The sequence below is a fragment of the Eleginops maclovinus genome, chromosome 11, assembly GCF_036324505.1.
Source record: "Eleginops maclovinus isolate JMC-PN-2008 ecotype Puerto Natales chromosome 11, JC_Emac_rtc_rv5, whole genome shotgun sequence".
Lineage (NCBI taxonomy): Eukaryota > Metazoa > Chordata > Actinopteri > Perciformes > Eleginopidae > Eleginops > Eleginops maclovinus.
This window is the reverse complement of record NC_086359.1, coordinates 15,686,474-15,702,208: the sequence shown is the minus strand read 5'-3', so window position 1 is coordinate 15,702,208 and position 15,735 is coordinate 15,686,474. Positions and strand designations below refer to the sequence as shown.

At 39.3% G+C, this 15,735-nt stretch overlaps 1 protein-coding gene across 2 annotated transcripts in view; it reads left to right on the top strand.

The window, feature by feature from the left end:
- dscama (Down syndrome cell adhesion molecule a) overlaps window positions 1-15,735 on the top strand; it is an 83,715-nt gene that overhangs the window by 15,083 nt on the left and 52,897 nt on the right. For both annotated transcript variants that reach the window (XM_063896123.1, XM_063896122.1), the window contains exons 2-3: window positions 4,083-4,400; window positions 4,513-4,662. In XM_063896123.1, coding sequence (XP_063752193.1) covers window positions 4,083-4,400; window positions 4,513-4,662 — 468 coding nt within the window. The remainder of the gene's footprint in view (window positions 1-4,082; window positions 4,401-4,512; window positions 4,663-15,735) is intronic.

Genomic DNA, 15,735 nt, shown 5'->3' with positions numbered 1-15,735 from the left:
TTTTTTTGCAAGCATACAAGATTAATGCAGCTACATCAAAAATGCTTGTCCATCAAATGTATCATATTGAGGAAATTAGAAGTAGTGATATAAGCAAGTGATCCTTCTATATGAAGGCTAATGTTGAGTATTGACCCACGCTTAGCCTTTAGAACATCATTTATAGCATCCTAATGTCTGATTGATGTACAAATGCAGAGAAACTTGATGACACAAAGAGCTGAAAGTTATTATTTGCATCAAGTCAACTACAAAACACACTGAACAATCTGAAACGTTGACTTTAAATAAGTGTATTATGTCGACAAATTTCACGTAACTATAGAGGTTAGTTGAAAGCAATAATTTTACTTTTGAATAAAGAATATTAGGTTCAACTTAGTAGTATTGGTTTCCACTAACCTAATACAGTTATGTAAAAGAATGAGTCAAGGTTTAATTTTTTTCTGACATTTCACCATGTACACAAAAAATAAGAAAGTAGCCCTAACCATACAAGCCAACTTTGGGTCAAACACACGTATTTGTGTGTTGCTGAGATTGAACAGTTTACATTACTAATTTATTAGTGAATTTACCCATCAATGTTTGACTCTCCATCTATCAATCAGTTATAAGACGTACTTAATGTTCAGGTTTAGGCATAGCCATTCTGGCACTCAATAAAAATCATCCCTCTCAAGAGGCATGTGTCACGGCTCCTCTGCCTTTCTTACCTTGTCTTGGATAAGAAACCACAGAGTTGTAGCTGTTGACAACTACAACTGTTGGCCTTTCAACAGCTCCAGGCCTGGCCCTTAGAGTGCTGCATGTGTGAAGTGAGTGCAGCTGGAAATGTGCGGAAACATGTGTACTCGGCGCTGTTTGTTTGTCTTAACAGGTTCAACGACCAGTGGGTGGAAGTGGCGATGATTTGAGCGCGCTCATTAGGAATTTATGAAGCGCTAAAATGTTTTGTCTCTGGGGAGGGGGATTGGCAGCTGTCGTACAGGCGGTCTGGCGACAGGAGCAGAGAGTCTCCATCACACAGAGCACACACACACACACACACACACACACACACACACACACACACACACACACACACACACACACACACACACACACACACACACACACACACACACACACACACACACACACACACACACACTGTACAGCTCCACTGAGGAAGTAACATTTTTTAAAATAAAATAAAAGATTGAATTTAATATTTTGTATAATAAATATATCTAATCAAAAAATCTAATAATAAAATACTACTACTACTACTACTACTACTAATAATAATAATAATATAAAATACATTAATATTTGTATAGCACCTCTCACATAAGCACTTAAAGTATTAAAAAGGGGACAAAAGTTACAAATAAATAAATGATGGAATGTAGAAGTACACAAAGCAATAACACATGTCCAAGCGATTGCAGGATAGCCCACTAAATCCACCACATACCTAAATTAAACAGAAGCATAACTAAACTTGATAAAGCAAATGAGGGTCTGGATGTAAGAGAAAGTAAAAAGGTGTAATATGTGACATAATATAAAAGGCTCATTATGCTGAAATTGTTCATCTTGGTCAACAATAAATAGGAGTTAGCATGAATCACAAATATTTGTCTGAAATGTGATTCTTTCAAGCCAAATTGTTTAATTTCATTAAAGTACAAATATACCTTTTCCCTTGTATGACCTTACAATATTAAATATTGTAAAGAAGATGTATGTGGTATTTGATACGTCTCCATAGATGGTTTGACTTGGGTGATTCTAAACCGACCCTTTAAATCACAAAATACAGCCAATAAACCTTACCTGATCAAGGTGGCAGAAGACCTGCTATAATGGAGTCTGGTGGTACTATGGACTATGGACAGGTAGCTGATAACAACCCACACAATAAATCAAAACTATCCCTTACAGAAACACATTTAAAAGAGACAAAACATAAGCACAGTAAAAAAACATTTAACAACAGCAAACTGAGAAACATGTTCACTTATTGGACAGCATGCACAAGATACAGTATACTTAAACGACTGAAGTTGACTTCCTTCTCAGTGGTGTTGGAAGAAAGGCCATAAGTACACTCAGTTGCCAGTTTATATGTTCCCCTCGCAAAAATGACTGCAGTTTAATACATCCACTATATTTCAAATAGTGGCCCCTGACTCAATTTGTTTAAGATGTTTACATTGATATTTTGCACAGACAATTCATGCAGTGCCACAATGTTGTTCTATAATAATGGGCTCAGAGTTAACAGTTTAAACATGGACTATTTTTGCCCTTAAAAGAAATAGGCACAGCTTTTCATTTAGTTATATGATAAAATAAATATATATAGTTATCTCTCCATCAGAAAAGAAAGAGTTATCTCTCATTAATATTTCTGTTTATTTTCTCCACAACTCAAACAGTAAACACATTATAAGACGGTGGATGTATTAAAGTCCTACTCCCTTTCTTGGGATTCAGCCAGTATACATATCCTGGCCTGGCGCCAGCAGTGTGGGTTGTCCATTACAGCAAAGAGTTGCATTGTCAGTTTTTATCCAGCACAGTAACTTACTGAAGGGAAAGTGCATCACATTACATTGACTTGCCTCATCAGTTAAGATGACTTGGAAACACCGTCTACAGTTGATGTGTACATGAACATGACAAATCGACTGCATACCGGCTTTAGAGGCCATTTCTTTAGCCAATATTTAAATCATGAAAGCTGATTCTCACACAGCAACAATTGTTGCAATGCAGGATTACATATTTAGATCCAATATGACCCTTTTGGAGGCAACAGAAGCAATTTCCCCTTTTTATTCTAATGAAAGCATAGATACATAGTGACTCAGACAAATAAAACCTTGATAACAGTAAAATGTCTTGTGAAGATTGTTACTCACACATTAAATATGTACTATTTTTGTTCAGAAGGGTTTCTTAAGCTTTGCAAATAGTTTTTGCTCTATACATTTGCCTCTTGTTGGTACTGAAAGTTGTGGATCTATTGTGGTGTATTCTGTTGGGCTGATAAATCTGCAGGAATGTCGTGTTTCGTTCAAACAAGAGTCAACTACCACAAAATATTCAGTGTATTCAGTATATATGACAGGCAAGAGAATGCTGTACATCCTTGCAGGTTGCAAGTAAAACGATTTTCACAACTAAAACTATCAATTTATCATCAGAAATCCTTTCTTTTTCTGAATCCATAATCAGCTATAGCGTCCTGTTAGTTTTCACAAATGTGCATGCTTTACAGTAAGGATGTCTCTACAGACTGGCTCTCCCACAATTTTGCTGCAATGTCCCTTCATAGACAATAAGCGACACACTCCTGCAGCCTCCCTCCACTGCAGTGGGCACAAACACAATGGTCCAACCAGAGAAAAAACAAACTCAGCCTAAATTCAAAGAAAGGATAGCACAATTCTGTCAGATATAATTGTTATTTTGCTATGTAGTGGGTAGCTTGCACAATAGTGGCTGGTCAGTTTAATTTAATTTAAAATCCTCTGGCATACAATAGAGAGGTGCAGAAATGAATCCTGAAACCTGGAAATAGCATTTAGCATTTTATTTTCAGTTCTGTCATCTTCAAGTTCGATAGGTTTTTGAACATGTTATTGGGTAGGTGCCTGAAGATAAGATCTTTGGATGTTCATGTTTTGTTGTACAACACCAAATATGTCAGTTAATAACTTAATAAAATGACTAAATGAGACTGATGAACGTCATCAAGTCAAACGTTAGCCGCCTTTATCTTAGCGTTGGTGATGCACAGCCATACGACTTGTTCTTCTGGTGATTGATTGCATGCCTCAACAATCATAAAATAAGTGTTACTATGTGGAAATTATCCTTCTGAATAATATTTATATACTATTATACATGTCTTTTTTGTCACTTTTAACATTCTCTTCATCATTTAGCTTATTGTATTTATTAAGTTTTCTGACATATGGTATATAGTTAACTTCATCTGCACAAAAAAAAACCATCACCACTATGTTTCTGTTTTCTAGGAGGTTTAAAAAGGAGCTTGTCTAACATCTGTTTTTGTCTCTCTGCAGTTTTCTGTGAAGATCTACGTTCCAGCTTATATTTTGTCAATGCATCTGTGCAAGAGGTAGTGTTTGCCAGCACCACAGGGACGTCGGTGCCCTGTCCCGCCACAGGCGTGCCCCCTGTCTCGCTGCGCTGGTACCTGGCCACCAGCGAGGAGATCTATGATGTGCCAGGGATCCGCCATGTGCACCCCAATGGCACCCTTCAGATCTTCCACATCCCCCCTTCCAGCTTCAGCAAACTCATCCACGACACCACCTACTATTGCACAGCAGAGAACCCCTCAGGGAGAATCAGGAGCCAAGATGTACACATTAAGGCTGGTAAGTTTGAATGTCTACACTTCATCAATCCATCAAACATTGTTCATTATGAGGCATAACCCCTTACAAGCAGTTCTTCTGTCTCAAACACCGATCTGTCCCCTCCTCTCAGTCCTACGAGAGCCCTACACTGTCCGGGTGGAGGACCAGAAAGCCATGAGAGGCAATGTGGCGGTCTTCAAGTGCATTATCCCTGCCTCAGTGGAGGCCTACATCACTGTTATGTCCTGGGAGAAAGACACAATGTCAATCAACGCGGAAAGTAAGTCATGGCATCTTTCTTTATTATGCTAACCACTCCATAATGTCAGACAGCTCAGTGTGTGGTAGATGGAAATGTGGCGTCAGTTACAGATGAAAATCCGGTTGTTTACCTCTTTGCTGAGCTGTGATGAGTTCTGTAGTCTGAGCTGACCGTATGAATGTTACTGGTCTGTCTGACCCAATGACAGTGAGGTCCCGCTCCTCTTCCACGGGAGCGCAGGCTGCCAGCCATGTCACTTAGCCTCATAGTATTGACCCATTTCTCTGGTTGATACAAAGCACTGCAGCACTCCGATCATTCAAATCACTTTAATGGAACGCTTGCCTGCGTGATTGTTTCCCAGCCCTGGGGGGCAAATACACTTTATGTGGGGCATTTAGCAAACTCAATAGACAACGGCTAATGTCATTTAGCTTTTGCATGGAGGGCAAATGCTGGCCAGCAACTGCTTTTTGTGTTGACGTTTCACAATTGTCCTCTGAGGCGAAATTGGCCATGTTGAAATCTATAGCAATCTCTTAATTGTCCATAAACGGATTTGTCGCAAGCGTTTTGCAAAAATAACAGTACACAAGGATGGAATGTATGCTTTTCTTATGGGGAACATTGTTGCATTTGAAGAAAAAAACATTTCTGCACTGTCAAAACAAAGCAGCAAAAATCGTCATGTGGGTAGCCATCAGCCATGTAAACGCTGTCAGAAAAATCATCCAGCCACCAATCCACTTCTCGTCTCCATGCTAAATAATGGATGACGGAAGCCTATGAATCCATGAGCAAATGGTCCTTCTTCACGTCTCAGTGAACGCATCCTACCGACACACCGTCCATTCCCCTCATCCTCTTCTGCACACATTTTAAGTGCACTATTTGTGTGTATGGGTCCTTGTCTGTCAGTCTATGTGCACAGTAACTGACAGCTCAATGCAAGATGGCTTAACCCCCGCATCTCCATGACCGAGCTTCAACATATTTACATTTTTAATGGACAAAAATATTATCAACACTTGAAATTCAAACAAAAAACTTTGTGAATGAATAATTAACTTGGCTCTTCGGTTAGGAAGGTGTAGCATGATGTGCAGCCCTGTGTACGTCTCACTGGAAGTAGACCTTTTTGAGTTGTTGCATAGTAGACTAACAAAGAACCCTGGTGTCCATTAGAAAAAAAGAATGCCAAATCACAATGAAAAATGCATACAGTCAGGTCATCCAATGAAATTAACAGTGCAGTATAACTAAATGTAACGTTAGATTTCATCTTATAGCTAACACTCGCTCTTTTTTAGCCACTAAACGCAGTGTAATGTTACTGCGCACAAATTGCAGCAGCTCTAGTCATGTCAGTCTAGTCTAGTCTGTCAGCAGAGAGGTGGCGATGGTGGTCTAATAGCAGATTTATAGTGCAGTCTGGGGTTTGAACAGAACCGCTATAGAAAATATCCACACAGCTTTTGTACTTTAGGCATGACCCATGCCCGGTGAAGTTGTGTGTACTTCTTATTGTTTGTAGTTGATCAGCAGGGGCTGGCGGAGGCTGTGTTGCTGAGCAGGGCCCCTCCCCAGGTGCAGCCGCGCTGCAGTCTCTGAGGAGGCCTTGTAGTCATTTGCCTTGGCCCGATCCTGCCTGCTCTGCATTCAGCAGCAGTAGGCCTTAGAAGGGCTGACCCCCCAGCACTACTGCAGAGACTCACACACACTTAAATACACACACTCCCACACAGGGGCTCCTTTTCATTCAGCGCATGAGCTAAGCGCCAGGGCCGCCGGCCATCACACGGATTTTCTCTGCTCCCTCATTTCGCTGCAGCCTCCATCTTTTCTGTTTTTGCTCATGCTCCCTCTTTGGAGTGTGCATTCATCACTATCTCATTCACACTGACTGTATATGAACTGTAAAACATATTTAACATGTATGTTCTTCTCTGACAAGAATACTGACTGAGTTTTAATCAGGGTTGCTCTTAAATGTGTTGGGGGACATGAGGCAAGAGAAGGCAAGTTTATTTATATAGCACCTTTCAACACAAGGCAATTCAAATTGCTTCAAAAATAAAAACATTAATAGTACAGCAGAAAACGCAACATAGGGAGAAAGAAGATATTTCAACTGTCTTCAACAATTTAGAGAAATGAAATGAAGGGGATTGGTAAGAGGTCGTAGTTAATACTTCCCGATATCAGTGGATACAAATGAGCTAAGCCGTTAAAAGTTACTGACGAGTTCATACATGATATTTGGTCATTTTATATAAGTAATCTGCTTTTTCCTTTAAAGAAACACATAAAACATATTGTTTTTCTGTATTTGTATTGCATATTTAGTCATTCTATTGTGCAAATAATCCTTTTAAAATGTGTTTCATTTGCATTTTGTGCTACAAACTGTTTTTAAGAACATTTCTAACAAATGATACTTTTAAATAGTCATGGGGACAAAATCAGCCAATTCAAAAAAGTCTCCGCTGTCAATGACCCGCGCGATTATAATGTATTTTTTATTGACTCGCACCAGTGCTGCTGGTTGTTAGCATGTTGGGCTAGTTCTGTGAGGAGATTGCACATTGCTCCAACACTTTGAGTCTCAACATTTGCTGAGGCAGCTTGTGCATCTACCAGTTTATGTCATGTTTGTTGACATTTGGGATGTGTTGGGGTAATTTCTGCTGCCAGTCGGTAGAGGGAGAGGAGCCAGGCGCACCATGTCCGTGTAATTGTCTGTGTATAATGGGCCCTTGAAGTAAATATCAAGAGTTACTATGAAAAGGCTGGCCATTCCTACAGTCTCCCATTCTAAGACAGCTACAGAAGAGGGCTGGAACCATGCAAATGTAGATGTATGCAAGTGATGCTTGTCACAATGGATATATTGAGTCCACCCTCAGGTGTTCTGAATTCGCTGTGTGAGTAACACTGTGTTAAATATGTTTACATAAAGATTTCATTAAAATGTAATGAATGCAAATTAAAAAAGAAAAATCTTGGCCTTTCTTCATCAAAGCTTCGGTGTATTTTTAGGTGCTGGTTAGATGTTGACTTACTGTAACTGTTATCTGGAGGGTGGAATGTAATCTGTGTTAAACTGTAGCTGGAGGTGGTGCAGTATAATGAATGCCTTTTGTCAGGAGCAGCCTTGCAGCTCGCTCGCTGTTGGTTTTGCCCTTTTCTTAGCATGCTATGTAGGAAGAGCAGCCATTGGCGCAGCACAACCTTGAGCTGGGGGCTGGGGTGGGTGGGTAATGGTTTTACTGGTCCCTCTGTGCTGGAGATGTAGAGGGAGAAGGAGGGGGAGGTTAACTTACTCTCTCTTTCTGCATCCCTGTCGACAGGCAGGGTTAGGACTCTGACGTGTGACAGTCTTTTTCCAGCATGATTGGCTGAAGTTTTGTTATTCACTCAGAAAAATGGGTCAGGTGGCCTGTGGAGAATGAAGTGTTTGTGCGGACGGATGGACGGACGGCAAACACACACATGCGTACCTACACATGCATCCAATACAGTGCAGGATTACAGTCTGCGGCAGAGGAACAGCAGATACATGAGAATGGATCCAGGTTGGCACTCTCGTGTTGGATTCTTCTCACACCCAGTGGCAGGGGCTTAGTGAGATAAATAAAGGGTTGCGCTGGCGGAAAAAAAAAGAAAAAAACTGGGAAGAAAATCAATACTTGTGTGCATGAATCTGGCTGCAGCTGCCACAAAGCATTATGGGAACATGACGAGTGGATAGATACACTTGGGCTGGGCGGGTTGCAACAAGCAGGTTATGCTTTAAGATGAAAAAACCCACAAACACGCGGGCCCCCATGACAACAATTGCAAATGGTGTTACTTAACGTGATGAACAATGAATGATTATATAGATACAAGTATTCATATTGTGATTTATTCGTTAACCATTTTGCAAGGATGACATCTACTGACTGTTGCAAAATAAATAAAATAGTATTTTTTTTATCTAACCTGCAATAATAATTTGGATTTGAATAATGCTCAATATATAAATATACTTCTTGCTACACTAAAACTGTACTAATGAAACTATTAAATACTTTTATTTAGATAAACCTTTTGAAAATGTATCACAAATTGCTTTAAAAAAGGACATAGAATCGAAAAGATGTAGGTAGCACAAACAAGAATATAAAAATAAGTTAAAATCAGATACTGCGATGTATTATTGCAACAGTTTATGTGCAATTTTGGTTAATAAATTATGTAAAAGTAGTGGAATACCATTCCACCTCTCCACAAATAAAATATGGATAGCTATTTGGAAGCATGATGGGTTGTTTTGCTTCCCACTGTGTTGAAATCCAAAGAGGTGTAGACGTAGACTGGTTCAGTGATGTTGTATTTTTGTAGGACGACCAGGAAGTTAGCATCGCAAGGTCTCCCTCGACAAAAGCATTGGAATTTTGGCGGGATTTCGGTATACTGCAGACACAAACCCACATTTATGATATTGACACGTTTTGTTCAGCAGAATAATCTCCACATATTAACACCACTTTATGATTTTTAAGGCATGAGTGCAATTGCTTGAAGTAAAAAGCTACAACATTAGGCTTTAACTGAACTCCGTCATTTTTGACTTCACGTCACCACCGCTAAGCTAAAGACGGCTAATGTTCAATGTGATGTCCTTTGGTAGTTTCATTAGACACTTTTAGCAACCACTGTTTTTATGACACATATAAGCTGTAGACATTCACCAGTAGGGTATTAGCTGACTTATTTTATGTAGTAAAACAAAACGTGAAAATATCTTCAGCTTGTGTTGTAGAGTCGAAAGAAGCAGGTTTAAAGACTCAAACTTGCACAAATCAAGTTTTAGATTGTGTCAAACCGGATTGTGTTTAAGATTACAGGTAAGCTTTTAGCAGTTATAATAACATGAGCATTGCATAGTGCTCACCACAGCTCTCTCCACCTCGCCTACTTAGACTGACGGAGAGATTCATTAAATCGGCTGATGCCCTTTCTGTCTCTTTACCGCACTGCCGCTGCAATGATCGCACTCCCACCTCTGTACTGTGCTGTTTGCTAACCAATAACCACAATTTGCTCTTTATTAAACTCTTGGGGCTGGGAACAATTAGGGTGTGAGCTGGAGTTTGTGTGTGTGTGTGTGTGTGTATATTTGATCGCAGCAAGGAGGAGGAGGAGGGTGGGGGTAGAGATACTAAACACTGCTTAATCTTTGATAAACAGTGAGGTCTCCGGTGCCGCTGCAGTCTGGCTCCTCTTCTGCAGGCGGCTCCGCGCTGCCTCATGGCTGCTTCCTCCGCGGCTCCCAGACCTGGAGGGAAGCCAGGTCATGCGTGGCTCCCTGCCAAGATACAGATTAGCTATAAGCGCAACATGAGCTAATCGTGGAAGGAGCCACCAATTAATTGGCACTTAGACATTCTATGGACGGTATGGATTTGGGCCTGGATGTTATCAGTGCACCAAAGTGATTGGCAAAGAGGTAGTTCTGAATATTCACATGAATAAAAAAATGTAGTTGTGTTTATGATGAGGTGCTGGATATAGTTCTTGGCAAGTTGTGTGTTTAGATTAGGTGTTCTTTATTCATCCCAAACTGTTTTGTTACAGCAGCATGTAAAAAAGGCAATGCACATGAGTTCAAAATAAAAGAAAAATGAACATAAATACATACAATATCTCTCTCAAATACACACAATAAAAATGAAGAATAAGTTTGGATACACAAGTATGGAGGAATGTAGGTCTACAACGATCACTTCCTGCATAAGATGGAGGAGCAACATGACATGGATGATACAGTCACGGTAAAATATCTTTGGAATGCACTGTGACATATTCAAGCTGCTGTTTTGGTGCATAGACTATGATTTTATTCATTGTATAACACATGGTGGCACAGGATGAGAGGACAGAACATATTTGTTGTTGCGTGTATGATGAGGTGATAGATATAGTGCTGCACAGGGGAAGTTGTGTGTGTTTGTATGATTAGATTAAATGTTCTTTATAAATCCTGATTTGGGAAATTGTTCTGTTACAGGAACATGTAATCAAGGCATCGCACATGAGACTATTAAAATAAATATGAACAGTAAAGAAAAGGGATTCTCTATGGAAAACACAAAATAAATATACAGAATAATTCAATTTGCATAAGTTTGGAGGGATCTTGGTCCAAATAGATCACTTCCTGTCAAGAATGGATGACGCATTTAGGCCAGATATCTTTGAAGTGCAAGGTGACACATTTAAGTTGCTGTTTTGGTAATCCTTTACAGCAAATGATGGCAAAGGATAACAGAACAGGACCATGTTTTGAACCTTATAAGTATAAAAATCAACAGTAGATATATATATATATATATATATATATATATATCAATAGATAATCTGTATGGAACACAATATAAATACACATAATGAGTATGTAGTATGCAGTAGTATTGAGGGATGTTGGTCCACAAAGATCACGGAATTAATAAGGCAATATGAAATGAATGATGCATTTTATGGGTTACAGTGAAATACATGTTGCTGTTTTGGTGCAGACACAATTATTTAACCCACTTCTCAGCAAAGGAGGAACGAACAGAACAGAGTCATTTAAACATAATCGTCAATATGGGACCAAAAAATCTGAAATGAGACACAGCTAGCTGAGAGTCAGTCAGTGTGTTGCTGCCTGCTGAGTTCTACGTGACGGCTCTCTGAGTGATGAAAAAAGAAAGGTGATTCCCCCCACACATCCCCATCTCACCCGTGTTCAAGCCGGCTGTACTTTGACGTCAGAGAAAAAGAACAAAGTGATTTGCAGGAAAGACCTTTGACTGGCGACAAAGGCTGCTCCAAATCGCAGCATCTCTGTACAGAACCTGCAGAGAGGCTGGTGTGCATATAAGTGTGTGTGTGTGTGTGTGTGTGTGTGTGTGTGTGTGTGTGTGTGTGTGTGTGTGTGTGTGTTGAGGGAAAGGAGAAGAGTGCATTTGTGTGTGTTGGTGTGTAGGAGGAGGAAAGGGGGGGGGGGGGGTTTGGCTGTGAATGGTTGCTCTTATCGCGTGCATGCAGCTGCTGCAGTGTCTCTCAGAGACAGAGGGGCTGTCCATGCATGCCACTCACTCCGTCTATTCACAGCCTCTCCTTCCCTCTCCCTCCATCTCTCTTCATATCAATTCAAAAAGCTTTATTGGCATGGACAAAACATGTTGTTGCCAAAGCATTTTTTCAGAATATTCACACATTAAATACGGTACCTCTCTTTGCAGCATTTTACGGCAGAGACTCATCATGACTTTGATGAAGACTCACGACCTGCCTCTGTTTTAAGTCCTTATGATACTAACAAGGGAAATCAAGAAAAATGTAAAAGATCACCCCATGGCCCGCTTGACGTGGGCCTCCCTTTGTTAATACGGACACTTTAACACTTCAATAAATCATGGTCCTTTACGAGGAAAAGCTCAGCAGGCCTCAAATTTGCCTTGATATCCTTCAGATATTTTTCATTTCTCTTTCAGCTAAATCCAATCCATAAAATCACCTCAGTTGCACAAGATACCTTGCATAAGATTTAAAATATGAGCAACTAGGAGATGCCAACCTTAGCTGTCATTCAGGTGAGATTATAGCAACAAGGATTCCTCCCTCTGTTCTGCGATGCTAATCAAAACTACAAATAATGAAGTGGATTAATTCAGCGGTGCAAGGATAAAGGTGACCTGTGGGAAAGGTGTGGGGAATCACTGTGATAGATGGACGTCCCAGGCAGGGGTGGGGGGGAGGGAATGGTGGGGGGGTGTTGTTGCCCAGGTGCCCTGTCATGTATGGCTACACTTCTGCAGCACTATTTGTTCAGGCTGTGATGTGTAACCTTGACTCTGAATAAAACGAGAGGAGGAGCAGATGGTGAGGAAGGATGAGAGAATCCGTTTATTGAAGGTGATTTGAAGATTATTTTTTTCATTTTTTATCTTATCTAGCATTTTTCCAACAGCAAATTATATAACAGAACCGTTTGAACTTTGTAAAGTTGATTTGAAAGATAAATTATTTTGTATTATGAACTATAAGACATCTATTTAAAATAAAAAAAGACATTTTCTTTATTTTATTATTTTTGACAGTATACAAAGGTTTGTAAAAATGCACATTTTTATACACATTTTTCGCGATAGAAAATTGCAAAGCTGCATTTTATTTCACTGAAAGATGAATTTGATTATTGAACAGAAAATACTAATAATAGTAATAATATTTAAGTAACGTATAAAAGTAATTATTTAAGTATTTCATCTTATTTTTCTTTTGTTCAATTTAAAACCTAAAACAGTTATGTTTATATTAATTCTAGGGCTACTAATTGTGTTAAGAATTTCCTTTTGAATGTATGATTTCAAATGAGTATGCAATATTTTGTTATAGATATATTTGTATGTTTGAACTGAATGGCTTAAAATAATAATAATAATAATAATAATAATAATAATAATAATAATAATAATAATAATAATAATAATAATAATAATAATAATGATAATACAAGATCAAAATGTCATTCTACATGCAAATTGAAAAATGAATATAACCTAATTTAATTTTTTTAACCTGCGCCTCGCTAACCGACTTTGCATTATTTTGTTAAAGGTGAAGAACCATCATTTTTTTGAGATGCTTGCATAATCCTTTAGTTCCACTCTGCAATGACAGAGAGATACAATATGGAGGGAGTGTGTGTTAAAATAATTCAGAGGACAAAGAAATTAAACTGATAAATATACGCATGAAGGTTCCTTTGCATAATCCAAGTTAATCCTTAATGCAGAATGAACTAAAAATATCTCTTCGGAAAATGAAAAAACCTGTTTAATATAATGTTCCGTGCTCTTTCTGCAGCCGTCAAAATTAAAAACACACCCTTACATACAATTACAGTACTTATTTTAAATGCATTCATTTATGGAAATAAATAATGTTAATTTGTAAAGACAATTACATAAAATGTGGTTTGTTGTGTGGTTTGTTGGAGGAGCAGTGATGAACCCCAAATAGATTTTTCTCTTGCATACAGTAAATAGTGGTGTTGTTGCTGAGGGCCTGAGTCGACGCTGTGAGCGGCTCCTGATTGGCTGCAGCTTGCTATGACTCGTCATGCGTTTGGCCAATACGCTTTGCTCGGGTTCAGCTCCCTTTTTCTCTTCCCCCCCCCCCCCCCCCCCTAAATAAATTGCCTGGAGAAATTGAACAAAAAAATTAGAGAAAGAGAGAGAGCCTTTCATCTAATTGAGAAGCTCATATTAGCTGTGGTGGGAAGATAAGCTGCTCTGTCTCTCAGCAGATATTCCTCTCGCTGTGTGTGTTGGCCACTTTCTGCTTTTCCCCTGCAGCTGATTCTCTAAGCTGCCACCTCTGCTCTCAGTGTTAGCGAGGCACAGGTTTAAACTTATACTGTACGTGTGCGTTTATCTTCATGTGTCCCAGGTGTGTCGGACGAGCTGCTGCACAACACTGCAAAATGGAACCCAGATCATGTGACCTTGTGCACACACATAGTTTTACACAGTATCGGCATCAAGTTTACCTTTAGAGGAAATCATGCAACCATCACTTGCATGTATTTGAAAATAACATTCAGGCTTTTTACATTGCGAAATTGACCTTAGAGTGAACAATCTATGAAAAGTGTATAAACTGTATATTACTATGTACACTTCAAAAAACTGAAACACTGGTTTTAACAAAATGTATTATACCAAGAACTTTCACATAACTGTATTAGGTAAGTTGAAAGCAATATTATTTAGTTAAAATAAAAAAGTTTAGGTCCAAGTTAATATTATTGCTTTCAACTAACCTAATACAGTTACGTTAAATTTGTTGCCATTATACATTTGATTAAAGTCAACGTTTCATTGTTTCCGTGTGTTGACCTTTAGCATTCGTGAGTAGACATCAGTCCATCAGTATGTCATCCATCAATTAATGAGTCCCAGCATATGTTCTAATAGTGGATAAACCTCTGCTTGGGTTTATCTTGCGGTCTGATTCTTGGGGTGTAGACATTCCTCCTGATTACATCGGGTATTTTAGTGCTTTGATCCCTTCAGCCCCCCAAACCTCGATTGCATTTCAACAACGTAATCCTGAGGTCACCCTTAAATATGTTGACAGTGGGACTATTATAAAAAAACAATCAAGGGGTGTTTGACTGGCAATTTGTTAATCTAGAGGAAAGAGGGGGAACGGTAAATGCTTTTCCCTGTCTGGCTGCTGCTGCTGCTGCTCTGACTCTTTCAGTCCAAGGCGGCCATTTTGTGTCCATCAGTCTGTGTAACTAGAACAGTGCTGGTTCTTAGGCAACATTGGAAAGAGCTTTATTATTATTCATGTGGCGGGGACCTGCAGAAGGTAGCTGAATGCTTGAATTTGATTGGATTGTTTGTTTGGAGTGAACATTGAAACATTTGTGTGTTCATTCGTTGTCTAAAACAAGCATTAAAAAAATAAAATAAAATAGTATTCAGTGTATTCTGGCAAGTTTTAGCTGCGATGTATTTAAGGCTACAGTCCGAGCCACTCAGCTATCCTCTAAAGGAGGCAGGTGGACTTCTCTTCAGCTACAATCCTTTCTCCTGAAGCTCAAATAGTTCCCTGTGTGTGAAATCGCGGTGCTGCAGTGTGCACATAGGGCTGAGCAAACACACGGCCAATGTAAGTGATGATTGGGCGCGTTGAAAGAGGCCGTAATGGCCCGCTTCTGCAGCCTTGTTTGCTTGGTGTTTTGTGGCTTTGGCGTCCGGCAGATGGGCCATCAGGGATTATACCTACTAATGAAGAGGGGCGGAGGGCGGAGGAAGGGGGGTCGTGGGCTGGGCTGGTTGAAGGTTTATTATAAGTTATGATGTGACGCAGCTACAAGTCCTCCACTGAGCTTCATGGGACTGTATGTGTTTTATTAGCATTTTAAGAAATGATATCTTTATAGGCCATACACAACAAAAGGAAATGCAGTTAAGTCATATTGTATTTAATAATACATAAAATAACTAAATCAAATGAAAAAAAGTGATCATCAATTAACAG